Source organism: Danio rerio, chromosome 7 (assembly GCF_049306965.1).
Source record: "Danio rerio strain Tuebingen ecotype United States chromosome 7, GRCz12tu, whole genome shotgun sequence".
Lineage (NCBI taxonomy): Eukaryota > Metazoa > Chordata > Actinopteri > Cypriniformes > Danionidae > Danio > Danio rerio.
In genome coordinates, this window is record NC_133182.1 from 72,993,956 (window position 1) to 73,016,783 (window position 22,828).

At 37.5% G+C, this 22,828-nt stretch overlaps 1 protein-coding gene and 1 long non-coding RNA gene across 3 annotated transcripts in view; one reads left to right on the forward strand and one right to left on the reverse strand.

The window, feature by feature from the left end:
- Window positions 1-22,828, forward strand: part of cpne7 (copine VII) — a 115,477-nt gene that overhangs the window by 66,554 nt on the left and 26,095 nt on the right. For both annotated transcript variants that reach the window (XR_012382847.1, XM_687889.10), the window contains exon 11: window positions 2,382-2,515. Coding sequence is in view for 1 of the 2 variants with exons in the window: in XM_687889.10 (XP_692981.4) it covers window positions 2,382-2,515 (134 nt within the window). In the remaining variant the exon portion in view is untranslated. The remainder of the gene's footprint in view (window positions 1-2,381; window positions 2,516-22,828) is intronic.
- Window positions 1,798-21,327, reverse strand: LOC141375200 (uncharacterized). The gene is made up of 2 exons (XR_012382856.1): window positions 18,976-21,327; window positions 1,798-2,681 (listed from the first exon to the last, which is right to left on the reverse strand). It is a non-coding gene; the product is annotated as an uncharacterized lncRNA (long non-coding RNA).

The window sequence follows — 22,828 nt, forward strand, 5'->3', positions numbered from 1 at the left end:
TTATATGCAGTTTTTGGCATGGTCAGTTTGCTCATGAGCTCACCTTGTATAGTGTTGTACTTGTGATAAAGAGCGCTCAGGTTAGAGTCCAGTAAAACACGGTTCCACAAAAATAAACTAAAAATAATTATTATGCTAGATTAATAAAAGTCAAATGGAATAAAAGGCTAAATATGCTTAGAAGTAAGGTTAGCATTCAGAAAAAGAGTTATAATTGCAAGATATAACCTTTTTTTTTTAATTATGTTTTTTTTATGTTTATGTTTTGCAATTTTGAGTTTCTAATCCACAATTCTGACCTTTTTCCTCACAGCATCCTTCACTTTATATCTTGAAATGGCAAGGTTATTGGCTTTCTTTCAATTCTGATTTTAATTCTCACAATATTTCTATATTTCAAGTTTTTATCTCCCAATGTTTATATATATTACTCACTGAAGTTAAGCAGGGCTGGGCCAGGTCAGTACCTGAATGGGAAACCACATGGAAAAAAAACTAGGTTGCTGTTGGAAGTGGTGTCAGTGAGGCCAGCATGGGGCGCTCAGTCTGTGGTCTGTGTGGGTCCTAACGTCCCAATAAAATGAAGGGGACACCATACTGTCATTAAGCGCTATCATTCATATGAGATGTTAAACCGAGGTCCTAACTCACTGTGGTCATTAAAAAATCCCATGGCACTTTTTGTAAAGAGTACAGGTGTAACCCCGGGGTCCTGACCACATTTTTTCTATCGACCAATCATCCACCGAATTGGCTCTATCACTGTCTCTTCACTACCAATAGCTGGTGTGTGGTAAGAGCACTGGCACCGTTATCCTTTGGCAGCCGTCGCATCATCTAAGTGGACGCTGCACACTGGTGCTAGTGTGGAGAGACCCCCTCATGATTGTGAAGCACTTTGGATGTATGGCCATACACAATAAACACGCTGTATAAGTACACATTACACTACATTACAATTGCCCGCTATCGGCAGCTAGCTCTTTGCAACTCTCACATGGTCGCCCACTGATGCTACCAGTACCTAGATGGGAGACCACATGGGAAAGCTAGGTTGCTGCCAGAAGTGGGTTAGTAAGGCCAGCAGGGGGCGCCCAACCTGCGGTCTGTGTGGGTCCTGATGCCCCAGTATAGTGAAGGGGACCAATACTGCTCAGTGAGCTCCGTCTTTCGGATGAGATGTTTCTGTGGTCGTTAAAAATCCAAGGATGTCCTTCGAAAAAGAGTCTGCCCACTGGCCTCTATCCATCATGGCCTCCTAACCATCCCCATATTCCAATTGGCTTCATCTCTGTCTCCTCTCCACCAATCAGCTGGTGTGTGGTGTGCGGTCTGGCGCAAAATGGCTGCCGTCACGTCATCCAGGTGGATGCTGCACACTGGTGGCGGATGAGGAGATTCCCCCCCATTGTGTAAAGCGCTGTGAGTGCCCAGAAAAGTGCTATATAAGTTTAAGGAATTATTATTGTTATTAATTCTGAGTGTATATCTCCAGTTATGAACACACAGCTGTGGAAAAAAAAGTCAATGTTGTAAATCAGAAACTTGAGAAACTTTACAGAAAAGTTGTAGAAAGTTGTGAGATAATGTCACAATTTCCATTTATTTATTCTGTGCTGCAAACAAATTTCCATTTTTAAAAAAAAGTAGCAATCAAAATATGTTATTTATTCCCCATTCACATTTGTCATTTTGATAACACTTTTGACAAGCTACCCTTGAGTTTCCTGTTGAGCCTGATTGTTTCACGGCTGGAGGCAACAACAGATTAAAACCACCTTTAAACTGTTTTTTTCAAAGACCCCCTCTCCTATGCCTCCTTTAAGAGCGACAAAATGGGTCAAGATCGTTAATGAATTCAATTGAATATTCATTATTTAAATACCAGAATTCTCCCGTTGCCTGTTAAAGTAAAGATAATCAGATGTCAAGTATAGTGAAAGCCTCAGAGGGAATGTTTCACACAAGACCTTGTTAACTATTCAGCAATGCTTTAATATAATCATGCATCAAGTGTTTTGAGATGTATCGGAGAGCATATGGTAGCCATTTATGCTGTTTTGGATTGCAACATCTGTTTGATGAATGACTCTAAACAAATAAAACATACATTTCAAGCACTTTAATTATTGATGCAGATGGGCATTTGATTGCAGAACTATTCTCTGCTCTTTTTGTGGGGCTTCCTAGGAAAATAGACAGGCATTTTCGTAGACAGACGTTTCCTTTCAATTTCCCCACGATAGGAGACCACTGTTCCAGGCGTGAAACTAAAACGATTAAACTTATTTGACGATCGATCAGATTATATAAGCTGTTACATTTTGGTCCGACTTTTTGGAGTTTTACCAAGAGAGTTTGTCATGCTGTTATCTCTCTAGGTTGCCATAGACTTCACGGCGTCCAATGGGGACCCTCGCAATAGCTGTTCCCTGCACTACATCAACCCATATCAGCCCAACGAGTATCTGAAAGCTTTGATAGCCGTGGGGGAGATCTGCCAGGATTATGACAGGTTAGTGCTGGTGCTGCTGATGCTGATGATGATGGAGCCGGACACAAACACACAGGTTTTGCGACTGGAATTGAGTACATGTAGTGCTGGAAAATAGACTGTTCTGTAATAACTGACAATTGTAAAAGTGAAGGGGGCACATTGGCTCAGTGGTTAGCACTTTCACCTCACAGAAAGAAGGTCACTGGTTTGAGTCCTGGTTTGGCCGGTTGGCATTTCAGTGTACAGTTTGCATGTTCTCCCCATGTTCTCGTGGGTTTCCTCTGGGTTCCTCCACAGTCCTAAGACATGCGCTGTAGCTAAATTGGGTGAACTAAATTAGCCTTAGTGGATGAGTGTGTGTGTGAATGTGAGAATGTATGGGTGTTTCCCAGTACGGGGTTGCAGCTGGATGGGCATCCGCTGCGTAAAACATATGCTGTAAAAGTTGGCGGTTCATTCCACTGTGGCAAACCCTGTTAAATAAGAGACTATAGGCTGATTTATACCGAGGCTGACGCCGACTCTGAAGTGCACTTCTCAAAAAATGTAACTACACGTTGCAATGACGCATAGTGCAAGCTCCGTGATTGGTCGGCTTGGTAGCTGTGACGAGTGTAGGTGATGCTGAGAGCCGCGAGCCCTATGGAGCTAGTGTTTACAAGTGTCGAGTCCCGGGGAGTAGCTCCAGATGGAAACTGTTGTTTTGTTTTTACCTTATGATTAAAGTTGTTGGACGTCTGCTGTTTTCCACCTCTGAATGAATGAGTTTAGGGCATACTCACACTATGTACAGTTGCCTTGAACCAGGGCAAAGTATGCTTGTCCCCCTCCCGTCTCCCCCGACGGCCTGCACTCACATTACATTCGGGCCTGGGCACGCTTACGTCATCGATGCTGCGCTGTTTAGTAAGCGCCCTCGCTCAGCACAGTGGAGATTTCTCTAGTTATATCGCTTTAGTCGTTTGATATGCAGTGACACGCAGCCAAATATTTCACAGAACAGATTAACCACTTTCGACACTCATAAACAACAATAAAGTCTTCATGCTGCAGGTATTAGGAGGTTTGCTGAAGGTGCAGCTGTTGTGCAGTGAGGGGTTTGCGTCTTTAATAATCTACAACAGTTCGATTTCATTGAACAGTAAGAATCATTAATAAATCTATATCCCGTAAAAGTCACGTCTCATCTCATCTTCAGTTTCGGGCTCTGGCGTGCTTTACACTCACACTATAAGCGTACCGCACCAAAACCCAAGTGAACCACATTTTGGCACACCTTTTCCAACCGGGCCAGAGCTAGCCAAGTGATCCATGCCTGAGCCTGATTCAAAGCACTCACACTTCTCAAACGATTCGGGAAACGGGCTTGGGCATGGTTCGGATAGCATAGTGTGAGTAGGCACTTAGCTACTTGTACTTTAAGGTAGTGTTCAGAAAAACAAAACACCGCGAAGAAACTCGACACAGAGGAACATAACATAGCTTACTGCCAGCTAGCTTTTTGGAACAGTTAATGCTGAGCAACACAAACAGCATGCAGAAGTATAAATGCATGACTACCCGCAAGGCAATGCGCCATGGGTCATGCAGATCACTTGAAGCAGAAGTGTAAACCAGCCTTAAACCTAAGGAAAATGAATAAATGAATTAATGAATGAATGAATGAATGAATGAATGAATGAATGAATGAATGAATGAATGAATGTGAAGTGAAAGGCACGACTTCAAGTTCAAGTATAAGAATACGCATATTTGGCATGCTGTCCGGAGAGAGCCGGGAAAAATCTTAAAGTTGTTTTGTCCACATTTTGTGTAATTTGCTTTCAAAGTTGTGTTCATTACACCTCAGTCTTAATGATTTTCAGATTCACAATATGCTGTCTTTGTAGTCCACGCCGAAAGCATTGATTTTGATTGCAGCTGAGGCTCGTGAAGAAAGTGAACATGTATTACAATTGGAAAGCTTGTGAAAACAAAACATACACATTAATGCTTTTATTTTGGGCTGTATTAAAAATGTATCTGTACTGTACATATAGCAGTGCAACATTTCAGCAGTGCTTTGAGTATAAAAGTCAGACATGGTGTAAGTGTGTATAATTCTTTTGAAATGTTTTAGAGAAACTATTGTCTTTTAATGTTGACAACACATTGTTTATCACGTTTTAGTGATTTATCGAAAGTATTGCAACAGTTTGTGTGATCTGTTTGTATGGAAATGCTTATGAGGCCTAGAAGAGGTCACTGGGAAAGGTGGAAACAACAACCAGTAAGTTTCTGGGAATAAAAATAAAGAGCATTGATAGCATGATGGTAAGAAAGAGTACTAAGGAAGGCTATCATGATTGATAATGATGAATTTCATCCTTTATTCCAATTGTTACCATCAGGTCATCAATATTGTTTCCAGATGTGTTAGAAATTGGACAAAATGATCATTTATACCTCAATTAAGTTTTTTTTAATTCCTCTTCCCTCAGTAGCAGTTGATGGCCAGTAGACTAGATATTTATTTAGTATAGGGGTACCATGTTTTTATAAGATTTATTTATATAAATGCCAAATGTGAAATGTCAGATGTCGCTGTGTGTTTATGCTGCAAATGAAATTTCCCTACGAGACAAATAAAGTAAACTAACTAACTAACTAACTAACTAACTAACTAACTAACTAACTAACTAACTAACTAACTAACTAACTAACTAACTAACCAACCAACCAACCAACACTGAAAAAATGTTGCATGCAGAACTGTTGCAAACAATTTATTTGTGTTGAATTTAAAAAATAAATTAAATTGAATTATGTTCAACTTAATTTGTGGGTTTAAATTCAACACAAATAAATTGTTTACAACCACTTAATGTAAAAAAAATTGAGTAAATCAAAGGAATCATCTTTGATTTTTTTTTTCAGTGAACCAACCAACTAACTAACTTCTGAAATCAAATATAAATTCATAGACAACAAATTATTAAACAATGATTAACCCATCTTATTGGAAGACACATTAAAGCAACATAGGCTCACTCGGTGGACTTGTGACGCAGAGAGGAGTTGATCGTAACGACGGGGTATGGGGTTCGCTGGTCAATCGGTGCTTTTGAAAATACTATTGGTTGGGTTTAGGGAAGGAGGAGGGTGGCCCAGTCAATCGGTCAGTTAGTCAGTCGACAGCAACCTCTGGTGGATTTAAGTGAGAACAGCAGGCACTAATAGCATTCGCAAGAGATATTTGAGATCTCAAAATGTGTACACAGCGACCAAAAACTGCAAAACTCCTGGGACGTATTTGGCGCTCATCAAAAATGTATATGGCAGTACATTTTCAGAATGAACCTGGGTTGCATTAATGTTAGTTTACATATTAAATCACAAATGAACTTTTACTAAATATGCATACCTATTTCAAAAATCCAGAAAACCAATAAGAACTTTAAAGTGTTCTCTTCATTCTCTCCAGCACTGTAGGCTGTGCAGACCAGTTTAACCAACATTTTTAGGCATAGTTTTTTATTAAAACAAATGTAGGCTTCCTAAAAAGCATGCTGATATTAAATGTATTATTCAAAAGGAATATATAATCCAAAAATGAAAATGTTGTCATCATTTACTCAGGAAACCTGAATGTCTATCTTCTGCAGAATGCAAAGTGTAACTGGTGCCCAATGACTCAGCAAGCTAACAGTGGGCTGTCAACAAGCTTTAGTTTAGAGAGGTTTAGATTCTGTGCTGTGTTCTGCAACATCAGCATTATACAGGCTCCGATGGGACGTTGTGGCTGACACTCCATAGTTGTTGCTTGTAGTCTTTGCTGTTGCAGTGTGTTAAAGCATAATGTTTCAGCCCTGATGCAGCAGCACAGGTGGGGAACAGTCAACTTTCTTCACTGCTATTCTCTGGCATCAGCTTGAGTTGTGAGGGCCCTTGGTATTTTTTTTTAAGTTAGTGGGGACCAAGTGGTTTTAAAGATCCTCACAAATTTATACAGGTTTGGAACAATTTAAAGGTGAGTAAACCAGGACAGAATTTTAAATTTAGTTCACCCAAAACTAAAGATTCTGTCATCGTTTACTCAGTCTTTACTTGTTCCAAACCTTTAGGAGTTTCGTTCTTCTGTTGAACACAAAATAAGATTTTAATATTCCCATGTAGATTGTAATTTCCCATTGCAACTTCCCATTTTACTCCATGTAGATTGTAACCTCCGATTGTATTCCCATCTCGATTGTAACTTCACATTTTAACGTCCCATTGTATTACCATGTAGATTATACGTTTTCATTGTAACTTTACATTGTAACGTCCCATTGTATCCCCATGTTGATTGTATCTTCCCATTGTAACGTCCCATTGTATTTCCATGTAGATTTTAACTTTTCATTGTAACTTCCCATTGTGTTCCCATGTAGACTGTAACTTTCCATTGTGACTTTCCATTGTAACTCCCCATTGTATTCCCATGTAGGTTGTAACCTTCCATAGCAATTTTCTAATGTAACATCCCATTGTGTTCCCATGTAGACTGTAACTTTCCATTGTAACTTTCCATTGTAATTTCCCATTGTATTCCTATGTAGGTTGTAACTTTCCATTGCAATTTCCTAATGTAACATACCATTGTGTTCCCGTGTAGATTGTAACCTTCCCATTGTATTGTCCCATAGTATTGTCCCATTGTATACCCATGTAGCTTGTAACTTTAAATTGTAACTTTCCATTGTAACGTCCCATTGTTTTCCCCTTGTATATTGTAACTTCCCATTGTAACTTTCCATTGTAACTTCTCATTGTAATCCCATGTAGATTTTATCTTTCCATTGTAACTTTCCACTATAACGTCCCATTGTATCCCCATGTAGATTATAACTTTCCCAATGTATTCCCATGTAGATTGTAACTTTCTATTGTACCTTTCCATTGTAACGTCCCATTGTATTCCCATGTAGATTGTAACTTTCCCATTGTAATGTCACATTGCAATACCATGCAGATTGTAACTTTCTATTGCATTTCCATGTAGATTGCAACTTCCCAATGTAACCTCCCATTGTATTCCCATGTAGATTGTAACTACCCATTGTAACGCCCCATTGTATTACCATGCTGATGTAACTTTCTACACTCAAAAAATATATTTTTTTTACTTGTTCAAACTACTTAATTAAAATGAGTTGAAACAACACAATTCTTGAGATTTCATTGGGACAACAATTTTTTTTATGTTCAATACACATACATTTGAAATATATGATACATAAAAGTGTTAAGTTAACTGGTCCCACTTTATATTAAGTGGCCTTAACTAATATGTACTTACATAGTTTGTTACAATGTACTCATTGTGTAAATACATGTATTTACTGTGTACTTATGCTTGGTTAAATACATGTATGTAATTACATCTGTAGTTAACATTTGTAGTTACATTTGTAAATACACTGTTGACCATCCCTTACACCTTAACTCACCCTTAAACCTACCCATACCACCAAACCTGTCCATAACCCAACCTCTATCCCAAATCAAAAGCACCACAAGTGTTCTCAAATACATTATAAACACAGTAAGAACATTGTATTTATTTTTTGATGTAAGTACATAGTAGTTAAGGACACTTAATATAAAGTGGAACCAGTTAACTTAATCAATTTGTGTTGGAGCACCATGAATGAATTGTGTGGAACGGACCCTGCATTTTTTACAGTGTATTATATTCCCATGTAGATTGCAACTTCCCATTGTAACATCCCATTGTGTTCCCATGTAGATTGTAACTTTCCATTGTAATTTTCCATTGTATTCCCATGTAGATTTTAACTTTCCATTGTACACTCTCATTGACTTTGAATGGAGAGAGGTCAAGCGTTGCCGTACTGAGTTGTGGGTCCATTGAGTCGCAACTTTCAGAGCAGAAGTTTAAAAATTAACAAATTTTCAAGCACCAGTGCAGATATTAGCCAATCAGGGGTGCAAAGTTCAACATACTAACATAGTTCGTTTTTTTAATAATAATAATAATAATAATAATACCTTTTATTTTTAGGCGCCTTTCAAAGCACTCAAGGACACCTTACAGCAGATTACAAGCACATCATAAAAATGCAAGCAGTAAAAATGACAATCAGCATAATTAAACCAACAAATCATTAAAAGCTATCCTAAACAAAAACGTCTTTATCTGAGATTTAAAATTGGAAATAGAGTCCATCTGGCGAATGTGCAAAGGCAGGGAATTCCATAACTTCGGTGCTGTACAACTAAAAGCCCTGCCTCCAAATGACTTCATCTTAAAGTGTGGGACAGATAACAGTTCAGCAGAAGATGATCTAAGTGAGCGTGAAGGAGTGTACAAATGAAGAAGATCAGAAAGATAGCGAGGGGCCAGGTTATGAAGAGCTTTGTATGTTAAGAGGAGGATTTTGTATTGTATACGATAGTGAACAGGAAGCCAGTGCAGGTGAAAGAGAATCGGAGTTATGTGATCAGAAGTACGCGAGCAGGTGACTATCCTAGCCGCTGAATTCTGAATCAACTGTAGTTTATGAATTTGTTTATCAGGAATACCAGAGAGAAGCGAGTTACAGTAATCAATCCGTAATGTAACCAAAGCATGAACAAGCACTTCAGTACTTTGTTGAGATAGTGAAGGGCGAAGTCTTGCAATGTTACGCAAATGAAAAAAGGCAGAACGTGAGATATTACTAATTTGAGAACTAAATGAGAGCATGCCATCCAGTATAACCCCAAGACTTTTCACTTGGGTTGAGAAATTGACTGGGGAGTTATCAACAAACAGGGTAAAAGATTGAGCTTTGGATAAAACAGATTTTGAGCCAACCAAAAGGGCTTCGGTTTTACTGGCATTTAACTTTAAGAAATTATTAGTCATCCATGTATTAATCTCATTTAGACATTTGGTAAGGTCAGAAGGGGGGTGCGATGTTGTAGGTTTTGTGGAGATATAAACTTGTGTATAGTCTGCATAAAAATGAAAATGTATGCCAAAAGAACGAAATATATGACCTAAAGGTAGGATATAAATAATAAATAAAAGTGGCCCCAATACTGACCCTTGAGGAACACCATGAAGGCATTTTTGGCATTCCCAAATCCATTATTCCAAAAAACATTCGCAAACTTTGACGCAAACTTGTGATGCATGCGTACACATTCATCACAAGTATGATTCTTTATTTGCTGTTTGTCATAGTTCCAATTACGACATATTAATGAGAATAAATTCTTGTGCACATTGTAAGAAACAACAACATTGTCGTACCATAATATTACAATAAGTTCTTCAAAAGACTCTCTTAGTGCTTGACGAGGTGCCAGGAAAGGATTTTCTCATTTCATCATTTGTTTCATACTGTGCCAACAGTCTATGGCTCACATTCAAGCACTGTTCTGCTTCTATGTCAAATTTCCATCTACAGTATTGTGGAATGTGTCTCATTTGTTGCTCTCAGTGGTAGTCACCCTCAGGTGCTGACCCCATTGGTTTGGTCCATAATCCATTCTTGGACAGGACTTTTTATCTCGTCCAGACCTGAATGGGAGTCGACTGAGGAGGAGTGCTTACTGAAACGCTGCTGCCATGCACTTTTAATGAAGAGTTTTCAACAGGAAGAGTAGGCTGGGAGTCAAGTTCACCCTCTAGAGCATACTGGTGTATTAAAATGGTAACACTTCCTTCCTTGCTTTCTTGCTTATTATATTATTGCTGCAAGGACTATAAAACTCTAAACTACATTTTCTGAGTTTTTAGGAGAGGATTTTGTGTTGTACATCAAACAAAATGATATTCGCTCGTAGATTATGTTTGCTCATTCACACTATTTTTGCCTTCCGGGTTTAAATTTTACATCTTGCCAGCATCAGGTTGTGACATTGCAAATGACCACAATAATAAAGACATTTTAGTGTCTAATAATTGTTCTTTAAGTATCTATTGACCTTATTCTGCTTGTTTCGTGCTTCCGGTTCACTTGCCTATGGAAATAATGACTAGGACTAATAAGATGTAGATAATGGTCAAACTAGTTGTTCTACAAACAAGTGTGATCATGACTATACAAAAAAAGTTGAATAATATAATAAGAAAGTATCGGTTTGCAGCATCAAGCAGCATAACAAGCTGTTTTTAATGTCTAAAATCAATAGAAGTGAATGAGACCAATAGTCTTAAACTGAAAAGATTCCAGTGGCAGCACCTACTCATAAACAAATAGGGATGTAAACATAAAAAAGGTTAGGGTAATAAGGCAAGCATTGTAAAACAGTGGTTTATTCTGTAGACAATCGTAAAAAAAATTGATAAATTGAGGTTATTTGTTGAATTTGAGATTTTGTTTGTTAGCTTAGGTCTCTATTAAAATGGTTAGCTTAGGTCTGAAGGTATCAGGGGTCCATTCAGTTATAACTGAGACCCTTTGCTTCCTCGGGGCTGCACCATTACAACCCATGACTGCAAGCAACTGTAGCCGGAGACTCATCAGTGTGCCTTATTAAACCACCATGCTTCTGCAAGCCCATTATGAGAGACAATAGGAAGATATCTAAACTGACTAATACGCCAAACAGAATTTCCCTTCATTATTTGGTCTTTATTTATACAAACAGAACTGAAGGATTGTGTGTGGGTGGTTAAAATAGCTGGTTTATTCTCTCTAATCACTCTTTTTCTCTCAATGCTGCAATTTTTCACCTTCTCTTTTCCTGTCTGATTCAGAAAATTGTGAAATTGTGCATTAATGCAGTTTTTTTTATGTTCACTGTTGATCCTTTAAACATCCATGATCTCTTTTGTTTAATGCTAGTTCTTGAGTCACAATTACTAAATCAATATTTGCTTAAGTTGTTGTGGGCTTGCTACAATTAGCCTTATAAGAGCTGCTTGATTACCGTCTTGGACATTTATAATGAGATCTGTTTCAAAGGGATGATTCTGTTCTCTGATGAAAGCCCAGTAAGTCAAATGATATATTCAAGCTAATGAACAAAAACACAAAGCTTAATGGAAGAGCTTATTGCATTAGGGTGTTTTGCCCATGTTGCGCAAAGCTGAATTTCAGCTAACATTATCTAAAAGTGGATTTTATTTCCCCAGAAACAATCAATGTAATTCTCAAATTAGTTGGTTTTGTATAGGGATGCACCGATATGGATTTTTTGGCCGATACCGATAACCGATGATTCTTCAGACTTGGAGGCCGATAGCCTATATCTTACATCATGTATAGCTTACATCAACAACACATGACAAGCAACGCGTTGAAAATAACTGATAATCAGATTACAAACAGCCGTTATGTTTACACGTGTTGTAAAATGTGCGAGTCCAGCTGCAGTTTGGGGTGTGTGTGTGAAGCGGAGAGGAAGAGGGAGAGAGAAAGGAGAAGCGGTTTTTGGGCAATGAGACTATTTTAGGTGACTGATTTGTTGTACCACACGGAAAGTAATAAATATTTTGGACCAAGTTACATGTGTCCTCGTTCATTCACCGACTGTAACTAAAAGAGAAGGCAATTCACCATAAAACTAATATTATTCAGCCCTGGAATAATAAGTTAAGATCCCCTGCTATCTCTACACAACAAAGAGATATATATATGAAAAGAAAACAAATCTAATTAGTTTACACATGGAGTTATGTGTAATAAAATGAAATGACACTGGAAAAAAGTATTGAACACATGAAGAAAGGAAGGTGTAGACAGGCATGGAATACCCAGACAGCAGCTGAAATTTCTAATTATTCAGCATCCATCTGCCCTTCGTGGAATCTTGGCTGCTTCAGTCCAACATCTACATTAGCAGGATGATGAAAATGAGGTTGGACATTTCAGCAAGACAGTGATCCAAAACACAACCAAGGAAACTCTCATATGCTTTCAGAGAAAGAAAATCAAGCTGTAGAATGGCCCAGCCAATCACCTGACCCCAATAGGACAGAAAATAGATTAGAAAAACATCAGATTTGCTAGACGAGACCCACAGAACCATCAAGACATACCTGTGTAAGTTCAGAATCTGGAAACTGGAATCTCTATATTACAACATAGCATAAACACACCTAAAGCTAAAGAAAACAGAAATCCCATATCTGAGTTTTTATGCGACGTATATTTGCTGATGGATGCTTGAAGCTTTCCTGGGTGGAACACCTACACTGTGTGGGTTCACCAATCAGGTCACACATCACACATCAGGTGATCACTTCAAGTTAAAAACAGGACGGATGTGATCATGCTGGTGGGATGGTGTGGGTTTTGTTTGTTTTTTCTCCTCTTCTCCCTTCCATAAAAAATGGAATTTGGCTCTCTTGAGTTGCCTACGCATTAATGAATAAGTTAAATTCTGCAGCGTCCAATCAAATTATGAGTATCTCAATCACTGTACAACCTCAAAAAGTGAGCTGCTGTTTTTCAAGAGTTGTTATTCTCACATAGTTTTATTTTATTATCAGCCTAGTCTTGTTTTTGTGTATGTAGGTGTTAATATGTAACATTTGTAAATCCGTAAATATGCTTCTCTGTTGTCTGTGAATTGTTCAATATGGAAATTGGTAGCATCTATAACATAAATGAAATTCATACATTGTTTATCCAACATGTTCTCAGATATATAAATGAGCATTTTGTTTCAGTTGTAGTTCTACTATATGCACATTTATTTATTTTAGCAGTGATGCAAAATTGTACAATATTATGTACTATCATTTTGAATTTTAATGGGCTATATGGAAGAATATTAAAGCATTATTTTTTGTATTGCCAACATATAAACAGCTTGTTACAGTATAATATATTAAGCTGCTTATCGCAAAATATTTATTTATTTATTTATTTATTTATTTATTTATTTATTTATTTATTTATTTATTTATTTATTTATTTATTTATTCATTTGTTCATTCATTTATTGTTTATTTATTTGTTTGTTTGTTTGTTTATTCACTCAGTTGTTTATTTATTTATTCATATATTTATTTATTTGTGTATATATTTAAATACCATATTAAGCTTCTGTTCACAAAATATTTAAAATAAATAGTTTAATAGAGCACATTTGTTTATTTATTTATTCAATTATTTTTTTTATTTGTTTATTTATTAATTTATTTATTTATTCATATATTTATATACCATATTAAACTTCTGTTCACAAAATATTAAAAATAAATAGTTTAACAGAGCACATTTGTTGGTTTATTTATTTATTTATTTATTTATTTATTTATTTATTTATTTATTTATTTATTTATTTATTTATGTACCATATACCATATTGATATATTGCTTCTATTCACAAAATATTTGATATAAGTAGTTGAGCAGAGCACACTTGTTTGTTATTTTTGATTATTTATTCATTTATTTATCTATTTTTTGTTTATTTTTTTTTATTAATTAATTTATTTATTTATGCATATATTTATATACCATATAAAGTTTCTGTTCACAAAATATTTAAAATAAAAAGTTTAAAAAAGCACATTTATTTATTTGTTTGTTTTTTTGTTTGTTTGTTTGTTATTAATTAATTGATTAATTTATTTATTTATTCATTAATTAATTAATTTATTAATTTATTTATATACCACATTAAGCTGCTGTTCACAAAACATTAAACATTGATTTATTTATTTATTTATTTAATCATTTATTTAATCATTTGTTTTTGTTTAGTCATTTATTCAATCATTCATTCATTTTTTCATAAATTTATATACCATATTAAGCTGCTGTTCACAAGTTTGACAGAGTACATTTGTTTGTTTGTTTGTTTGTTTGTTTGTTTATTTATTTTTAAATAGCATTCATGACTAAATCCTTCATAAAATTAAAAAATGGGCATTAAGAAGGTAGCATACATTACTATTCTATGAGTTAAAGCATGCATTTTTATTTTATTTTTTTTATTTAGTGCTTTTACTGTACAGAGATGCTTTAGAGATGGAAATATTTTTTTTCTTCATAATCTCGATACCCGCAGCTGCATTCACAGATCCACAGTGCTGTGAGGACATATTCATCCCACTGCTTTTTTCTGATAATGGTAGGGAAAATAAGAGGATATTGATTTCATTTTTGCCTGCTTAATGCATCCTTTTGGTGGGCAGAGAGAGAGAGAGAGAGAAAAAGAGAGAGAGAGAGAATTTACAAAATGGCAGAGGCCTGAAATAGAAGTATTTCACATGTTTTAACGCTACATTAGATAATATCAAACGTTACCACTGTGACCTAATCATATGCATATTGTTTAATTCAAATACTAATGTGTTTGCATCTGAGTTTCTCTGCAAGCCAATAATTGAAAGACTTTGGCAGTATGACTCATAGTTGGAAAAAAAAAACAATTAGCATAGCTCAACATTGTAGGCTAATTGCTGCCGCATGTAATGTTTCAGTTGTTCAGAGCCAGTTTGGTTTTGGCAGGCAGCATCATGACTAATTTGACTTTTTGCTGATTTATAGCTCACTGCAGATTGTCCTTTGGGCTTTTATTAAAGGCAGGATTACAGAAGTTTGTCCCTGTTTTTCTCATAAGAGTCTCTGTATGGTGGTGGCAGTCTGACTCTCCTCATCAATTGTTGCTGGAGATGTGCTGATGTGATCTTTCCAAGGACCTCGGGAAAGTAAAAAACAATTTTTTTTCTGGTGTTCTGATTTGGGAGCAAGAAAAGCTGCTGTTTTTATAATGGCTCAGTTTTTTCTGACTCTTTGTGGATGGCAAGGTGGATGTTTTCCAGTCGAAATGACTGAATGTCTCAACCATGGGCTCTTTTAACAGTCTAATCACAAAATCTAAAGCGCATGGTGCAAAAGCATTAAGGGCATGTCTAAATCCACTTTTGCTATTTTAAGTGAAGTTTAATTTTAAACTAATTTCGAGAGGAGCACGTGCTCATGATTGACCCAGCTGGCCCACATTAGCTAATCATGATCCTCCAATCAAAAGATCCCAAGTCACTATACATATCCTCATTTCCTTTCTACAACTATCTTCGTCTGGAAGAAACCCCCATTCTCAAATCAACCCCTCCTCCCTTTTCTTTCACCTTTATCCAGAATGGGTGGCACGGCGACCGTGTCGCTGAATTATTTTCTTATTTTGGCATACTAATCAAGGAAATTTTTCTGCTGAAACATATCTGCAATATGCGCAATGGTGTCACACAGAGCCTGAAAATATTCATTAGTATAGGACGTTGCTCTTTCTTCTTTTTGAATCTGCCACTATGCTGACACATTTGCGGCTTCGCCCTTTTTTGGAAAGAGCACAATCTCATTCAAATTTAAAGCGACAGTCACCAAAACATCGCTTTTTTTTTTTTTAGCAAAGCTTAAAAGGATCATCTTCAAAGAGTTATAAGGTGTTATTTGTGGGGTATTTTAAGCTGGAGCTTCACAGACACACTATGGACCTCAGAGACTTATTTTACATCTTGTGAAAAAGGGGCAAAATAGGACCCCTTTAACATATTATTTAACACACATTTAATAATAATTGAATTAGAGATTAATTTGCCATTAATCAGATTATTTCATTTTATAATTAATTAGAATTAAAAAATAATTATTTGACTTTTTTATTTTAATAAGGGCAGCACAGTTGCGCAGTGGGTAGCATGTCCGCCTCACAGCAAGAAGGTCGCTGGTTCGAGCCTCGGCTGGGTCAGTTGGCATTTCTGAGTGGAGTTTGCATGTTCTCCCTGTTTTCGTATGGGTTTTCTCCAGGTGCTCCAAAGACATGTGGTATAAGTGAATTGGGTAGTCTAAATTGTCCATAGTGTATGTGTGAAAATGAGTGTGTGTGGATGTTTCCCAGTGATGGTTTGCGGCTGGAAGGACATCCGCTGTGTAAAACATATGCTGGATAAGTAGGCGGTTCATTCCGCTGTGGCAACCCCTGATGAATAAACGTACTAAGCCAAAAAAAAAAGAATAAATTAATGAATTTATTTTAATAAAGCTAAATTGTGAAATCAAACTTCTGAATGAGAACGGATGTGAGTAATTTGAATGGGAAAATGACTGAATAAAATGGACGGACCTCTTGTGACCCAATTTTATTGAGGACTGCTTGAATGCTTTTGGGAAGCTGAGAAGGCACTATTTTTTTTTACTCATTTGCAAATCATTTGGCAATGAGGGAAGAAATCACAGTTGCTGGAACAGCTTGCCTCGCAATCACGGACGTGTGAATGTTTAGCATGTTAGCCATCACTGTATCATACATATAAATCATGCTGATGGATACAGAGCATCAAAACCTTCATTTGGAATGCTGAAATATGGCAGGAAAGATTCAGCAGCACAAAGAGAATACTATAAGTTATATGTAATGTTATATTAATATTGACATAATTACTTAAGTAATGAAGTAAACAAGTGTAACTGTGTGACTATCATAGACTAAAAGATATGGATGTAGTATCCGTGACATCACCCATAAGTTTCTGAAGAGCGCAAATGAAGCTAAAAGTGGGCAACCCGGGCTCATTGTGGAGACGTAGCCCCGCGGACGTTTCTGCAGACCGCGGAATAGGTACGTATTCGAGCAGTTTTTGTTTTCGCAGATCCGCGAGAGGCCGCTGTGCGCGCTTTTTCGGGTCTCGAGTGCCTCGCTGTTCTCGCCCACGCTGTTCTCACGTGAAAAGCCGCCGCCGCCCTGCTTTTCCTCCTCCTACTCCTTCCCTAAACCCAAGCGACAGTTTGCAGGAGCAGTCCAGAAAAAAAAAAGCAAAAGCCCTCGTCTTCGATTTCGACCGCGTTATAGGATCCCACCGCATTCTCGCCCTTATTTTTCGGATTCTGTTTTTCATCTTACCTGATTTCTGGAACCGCTCTTCCCCGGTCCCCGATCCCGGTTGTTCCCGCGGCCAGCTCCTTCTCCTCCGGGCCTCCGCTCCGCCGACGTAACGCTGCGAGCTAAGCGGACAAACTGGCTGCAGCGGGAAAGCCCTCCACACATAGGCGAGCCGTCAGCCGGCAAGCGCGAAGAGGAGCGGAGCGGCACCAGACCGCCTCACAGCAATCGCTCGAAAAAATGTGTACCTCCGGCCACGTAAATCGCGGTCTCCAGAATCCGCCGGGCTACGTTTCCAGTATGAGCTTGGGTTGAAAGTGGGTATGGCCAACCTGTGCCATTTTGTTTGTGCATTATCACTCCAACCGGGGGTAACCAAACAAGGGCAAAGAGGCGGAGCGTGAGCAGAGCTACCTGCTCGCATTTTGCCTAGACAGGCTTTTCATTGAGAGAAATGCTTAATACTTCATTACCTGCGACTCGTTTGTGTTCTGACCACATGTGCTTGGTTGTACATTACAGCTATAAAGTATTTAGTTTTTTAAAAACACTGTTATAACACATTGAGCCACTAAACATTGTTCTTAGGATGTTTTTCTACAGTGGGGAAACACAAATGACTTCCAAATGCTTCAAATATAGCCTGTGTTAGTAAATGTGAGGCTATTCATGAAATCCAGTCATAACACTGTATGACAACGTTTTAGATGACTGTTCTAGAGCCCGCAGCTAATCAATCTGTCCGATTCTGGAGTGCATTACAGTTCTAAAGAAAAATACAAATGATAAATGATCTTAAATAAAGCAAATATGTTTATAGATATGGTGTATAAGTATATAAGAATTGCACTCACCTGGGAAATCCAGACCATTTGAATGGTTTTTGAGCACATTTAAGTGCACACAGCATGCCATATCGTCTGATTATTGTCGGAAATAATTACAAAAAGCAATTGACTGTGAAAAGGCAAATAAAACAAAACAAAAACACAATGTATATGCAGAGTTCAGCGACTAATCAGCCGGAATCAGCTTAGGTGACGTGACGACGACCAGCAAGACCTAGCTGTCACTCAAGTGGCCACGCCCTTAATTATGCTTAATATAACTTAATAGAAAAAACATGAGTAGTAAAAAAATTCACCCCCTCACAGTTGTCATGAAGAGTAATATTAGCTATATACACCAAAATCACTCATTGTACCAGGCTGTAAACACCTTTTTGTCTGCTGTAAAGTCGGCAATTTTAACAGTGGGGTCAATAGAAATGTGTTATGGAGCCAGGCCTATCGGAATTTCGATGAATTACAGCTTTAGTTACCTCCATATTAGCCTCACAAGGGAGAGCGGTAGGTAGATATCATTTTCTTGTTAGCTTAGTCCCTTTATTAATCCGGGGTCGCCACAGCAGAATGAACCGCCAACTTATCCAGCACATTTTTACGCAGCGGATGCCCATCCAGCCGCAACCCATCTCTGGGAAACATCCACACACACTCATTCACACTCATACACTACAGACAATTTAGCCTACCCAATTCACCTGTACCGCATGTCTTTGGACTGTGGTGGAAACCAGAGCACCCGGAGGAACGCAACGCAGGGAGAACATGCAAACTCCACACAGAAACGCCAACTGAGCCAAGGATCGAACCAGTGACCTTCTTGCTGTTAGGCGACAGCACCTACTGCGCCACTGCGTCGCCTAATAGCTATATGAGGCATACTAAAATAATGGGTTTGTTTTTAGTTGCTTAGCAACAAGTATGTCAACCTTTTGGCCCAGTTCGGCTGCTTTAGTAAAACACTCATGTCCCTGAAGAACACATTTGCTTATTTAACCTGTAATACAGTAATTATTTTTAAGGTTACCCATATTTGGGGTCATTTTATTAAATGTGTTTCAGATTTGGACACGGTTTGTGGTCATGCTCATTGGAGCAGCAAATGATCTAGAGTAGACTGTATTATTCATTCATTCATTCATTTTCCCTCGGCTTAGTCGCTCGTTTATCAGGGGTCACCACAGTTGAATGAACCAACTTTTTTGCTAGTGTGTTTTACGCACCACATGCCCTTCCAGCCACAACCCAGTACTTGGAAACACCCATGCACACTCTCATTCACAAACACATTCATACATAACGGCCAATGTAGTTTATTCAATTCACCTATTGCGCATGTCTTTGGAATGTGGGGGAAACCCACGCGATCACGGAGAGAACATGCAAACTCCTCACAGAAATGCTAACTGACCCAGCCGGGACTCTAACCAGCGACCTTCTTGCTATGAGGTGACAGTGTAACCACTTAGCCACCGTGCCGCCCTTTAGACTATTACTGAAGTAGAAATGAATAAATAAACAAACTGTGACGTGAAATCTGAATCTGAGATTATATTTCTGTTCTTATTTGTTGAAGGGTTCAGTTGTGATTGTCTACCAGCATGTGACATTTGCAAGTCTGGTTGTGCTGACCCATAAGATGCAGAATGTCATCCAATTTTTATACTCATGTGTTTCGTCACATGAATAACAAATCTGACAGTGTTACACAAGTGATGTTTCTGTAGTGGACCTGCCAAGTTTTTAGACAATGCCAGTAAACAAAGCACAGCAAAGGAAGAGTTTCAGATTTTTCCGTATATTTATTTCAAATAAACTTAATGCACAATAAACAACATTATTTATGGAAATGACTAAATTAGCTGTGCTGCATGTTAGTATCTATTCCCACAATCAAGTACTGGCTTATTACCTGCCTATTAATAGGATATTTGCTGTTTATTAGTACCTACACTCAGCGGCCACTTTATTAGGTACACCTTATTAGTACTTGGTTGGACCCCCTTTTTGCCTTCAGAACTGCCTTAATCATTCGTTGCATAGATTCAACAAGTCACTGGAAATATTCAGCAGAGATTTTGCTCCATATTGACATGATAGCATCATGCAGTTGCTGCAGATTTGTAGGCTGCACATACATGAATCAAATCTCTCGTTCCACCACACCCCAAAGGTGCTCTTTTGGATTGAGAGCTGGTGACTGTGGAGGCCATTTGAGTACATGAACTCATCGTCATGTTCAAGAAACCAGTCTGAGTTGATTAGCGCTTTATGACATGGCGTGTTATCCTGCTGAAAGTAGCCATCAGAAGATGGGTACACAGTGGTCATAAAGGGATGGACATGGTCAGCAACAATACTCAGGTCGGCTGTGGCGTTGACACGATGCTCAACTGGTGCCAAAAAACATCCCCCCACCATTACACCACCACTACCCGTCTGAACCATTGATACAATGCAGGATGGATCCATGCTTTCATGTTGTTGACGCCAAATTCTGACCCTACCAAATGAATGCCACGACAAAAAAATTGAGAGTCATCAGACCAGGCAACTTAAATCATTTGTCACCTTTCTTCCCCATTCTGATGCTCGGTTTGCTCATGTCTATGTGCCTAAATGCGTTGAGTTGCTGCCATGTGATTGGCTGATTAGAGATTTGCATTGACTAGCAGTTTGACAGGTGTACCTAATAAAGTGGCCGGTGAGTGTTTAAAGTATGATCATATTTTACATCCCTATACCTAAACCCAACTACTACCTTACTAACTATTAATAAGCAGCAATTAAGTAGTTTATTAAGCAAAAAGTCTTAGTTAATGGTTTACTAATAGCAAGAATTGTACCTCAAAATAAAGTGTGACTAAAATGTTTTTAAAATCAGCTCATGAATCTAGAACAGCTTCCTATTTCTCAGTATGCCTCTTTTTATCCACCTTTATCCATCAAGCAGTAAACAGCTCTTTTTAAAGTGGTGCTATTATGCTTTTTAGACTTTCAATTCCTTTTAATGTCCCTGTTTGAGCATATAAAAAGATCTGGCAAAGTTAAAAAGCACACAGTCACTTTTTTCTATTCAGTATGCTGAGTTTCTGAACTCTCCCAAACCTCAGTTTCAACTCTTCTCCTTCTCATACGGCAGTTCGTTTAATTCCTCTGTAGTCATCCAAAAAAAAAAAAAAAAAAAAAAAAAATCCACAGACTTGGCGTCTTTATTTCCCTGCTGGGCTTCAATGGGTTTAGTTTAATGTTTGATGCTGGAAGTCAAGAGTTGAAGGAGACCGCTGTAATATTTGTCTTCTCATGCGCCTGTCCCAGTAATCTTTCCTTTCTTCACTATGGTAAACAAATTATCACCGCGCGATGGCTCTCGTTAACATTAGTTTTGATGTGATTATGGTGATGGCGATTGTGTTATGCTAGAGATTAGCGTGCGTCTCTTCATGGATCAGGAACACCCTCAATAGCTGTCACAGCAGGATGTCTTCAGGCAACCAAACATGTTAACGTGAGGGGAATCAGCTGAGCTGCACATGGGCCCAGACTTGAGTCTTAGAAACGCAAACTGAGCTTCAATGTCCTCGGTTCATCTAAAAAGGAAAATTTGCTCACTATTTACTCACACAGAGTTGGTTTTAAAACTTTGAGTTTCTGTTTTCTGTTGAACACAAAAGAAGATTTTGAAGAATCTCAGGAAGTGGTAGCAAAGACTATAGACATTGTTGGGACATTGTTGGGAAAGTTACTTCAAAAAAGTAATTAATTACTACATTGTTAAGGATTCAGACATTGTTGGGACATTGTTTGGAAAGTTACTTCAAAAAAGTAATTAATTACTACACTGTTAAGGATTTCCTGTAGAATCTACAGTAACTTACTGGCAGCAGTTCGCCAGTAACTTAATTACAGCAAAAATACTGTATTTTACACCATTTATCTTGCTGTATTTGTATTTACAATATTGTATACCTTTATATAGTAGTTTTTACAATGCAACTTTAAAATACAGTAACATATTGTAAAACTGTCCTACAGTAATATTCTGTTAATCTTACAGTTACATACTGTTTAATTTACCAAAATTGTTAATTGTACAGTTGTAGTGCAGCAGTCCACCAAGAACTTACTGTAAATCAATTACAGCAAAAATACTGTATTTACATTTACAGCACCATTTAAATTGCTGTATAAATATTTGCAGTATTGTACATATTTACTGTTAAATATACAGTAATTTTCACAATGCAAATTTAAAATAAAGTAGCATGCATAACCATCATACGGTAAAATACAGTTCATATTACCGTTAAATACTGTGTAATTTACAAAAATCATTAACAGTGTAATTATAGTGCAGCAGTCCAACTTACTGTAAATCAATTATAGCAAAAATACTGTTTGTACATTTACAGCACTATTTATCTTGCATATATACTTGCATCTTTACTGTTAAATATACAGTATTTTTTAGAATGCAACTTTAAAATGCAGTACTGTATAACTGTCCTGCTGTAAAATAAAGTTCATATTACAGTTAAATACTGTGTAATTTCCAAAAATCATTAACAGTGTTATTGTAGTGCAGCAGTCCACCTTTAACTTACTGTAAATTAAGTACAGCAAAAATACTATTTACATTTACAGCACCATTTATCTTGCTGTATTTATT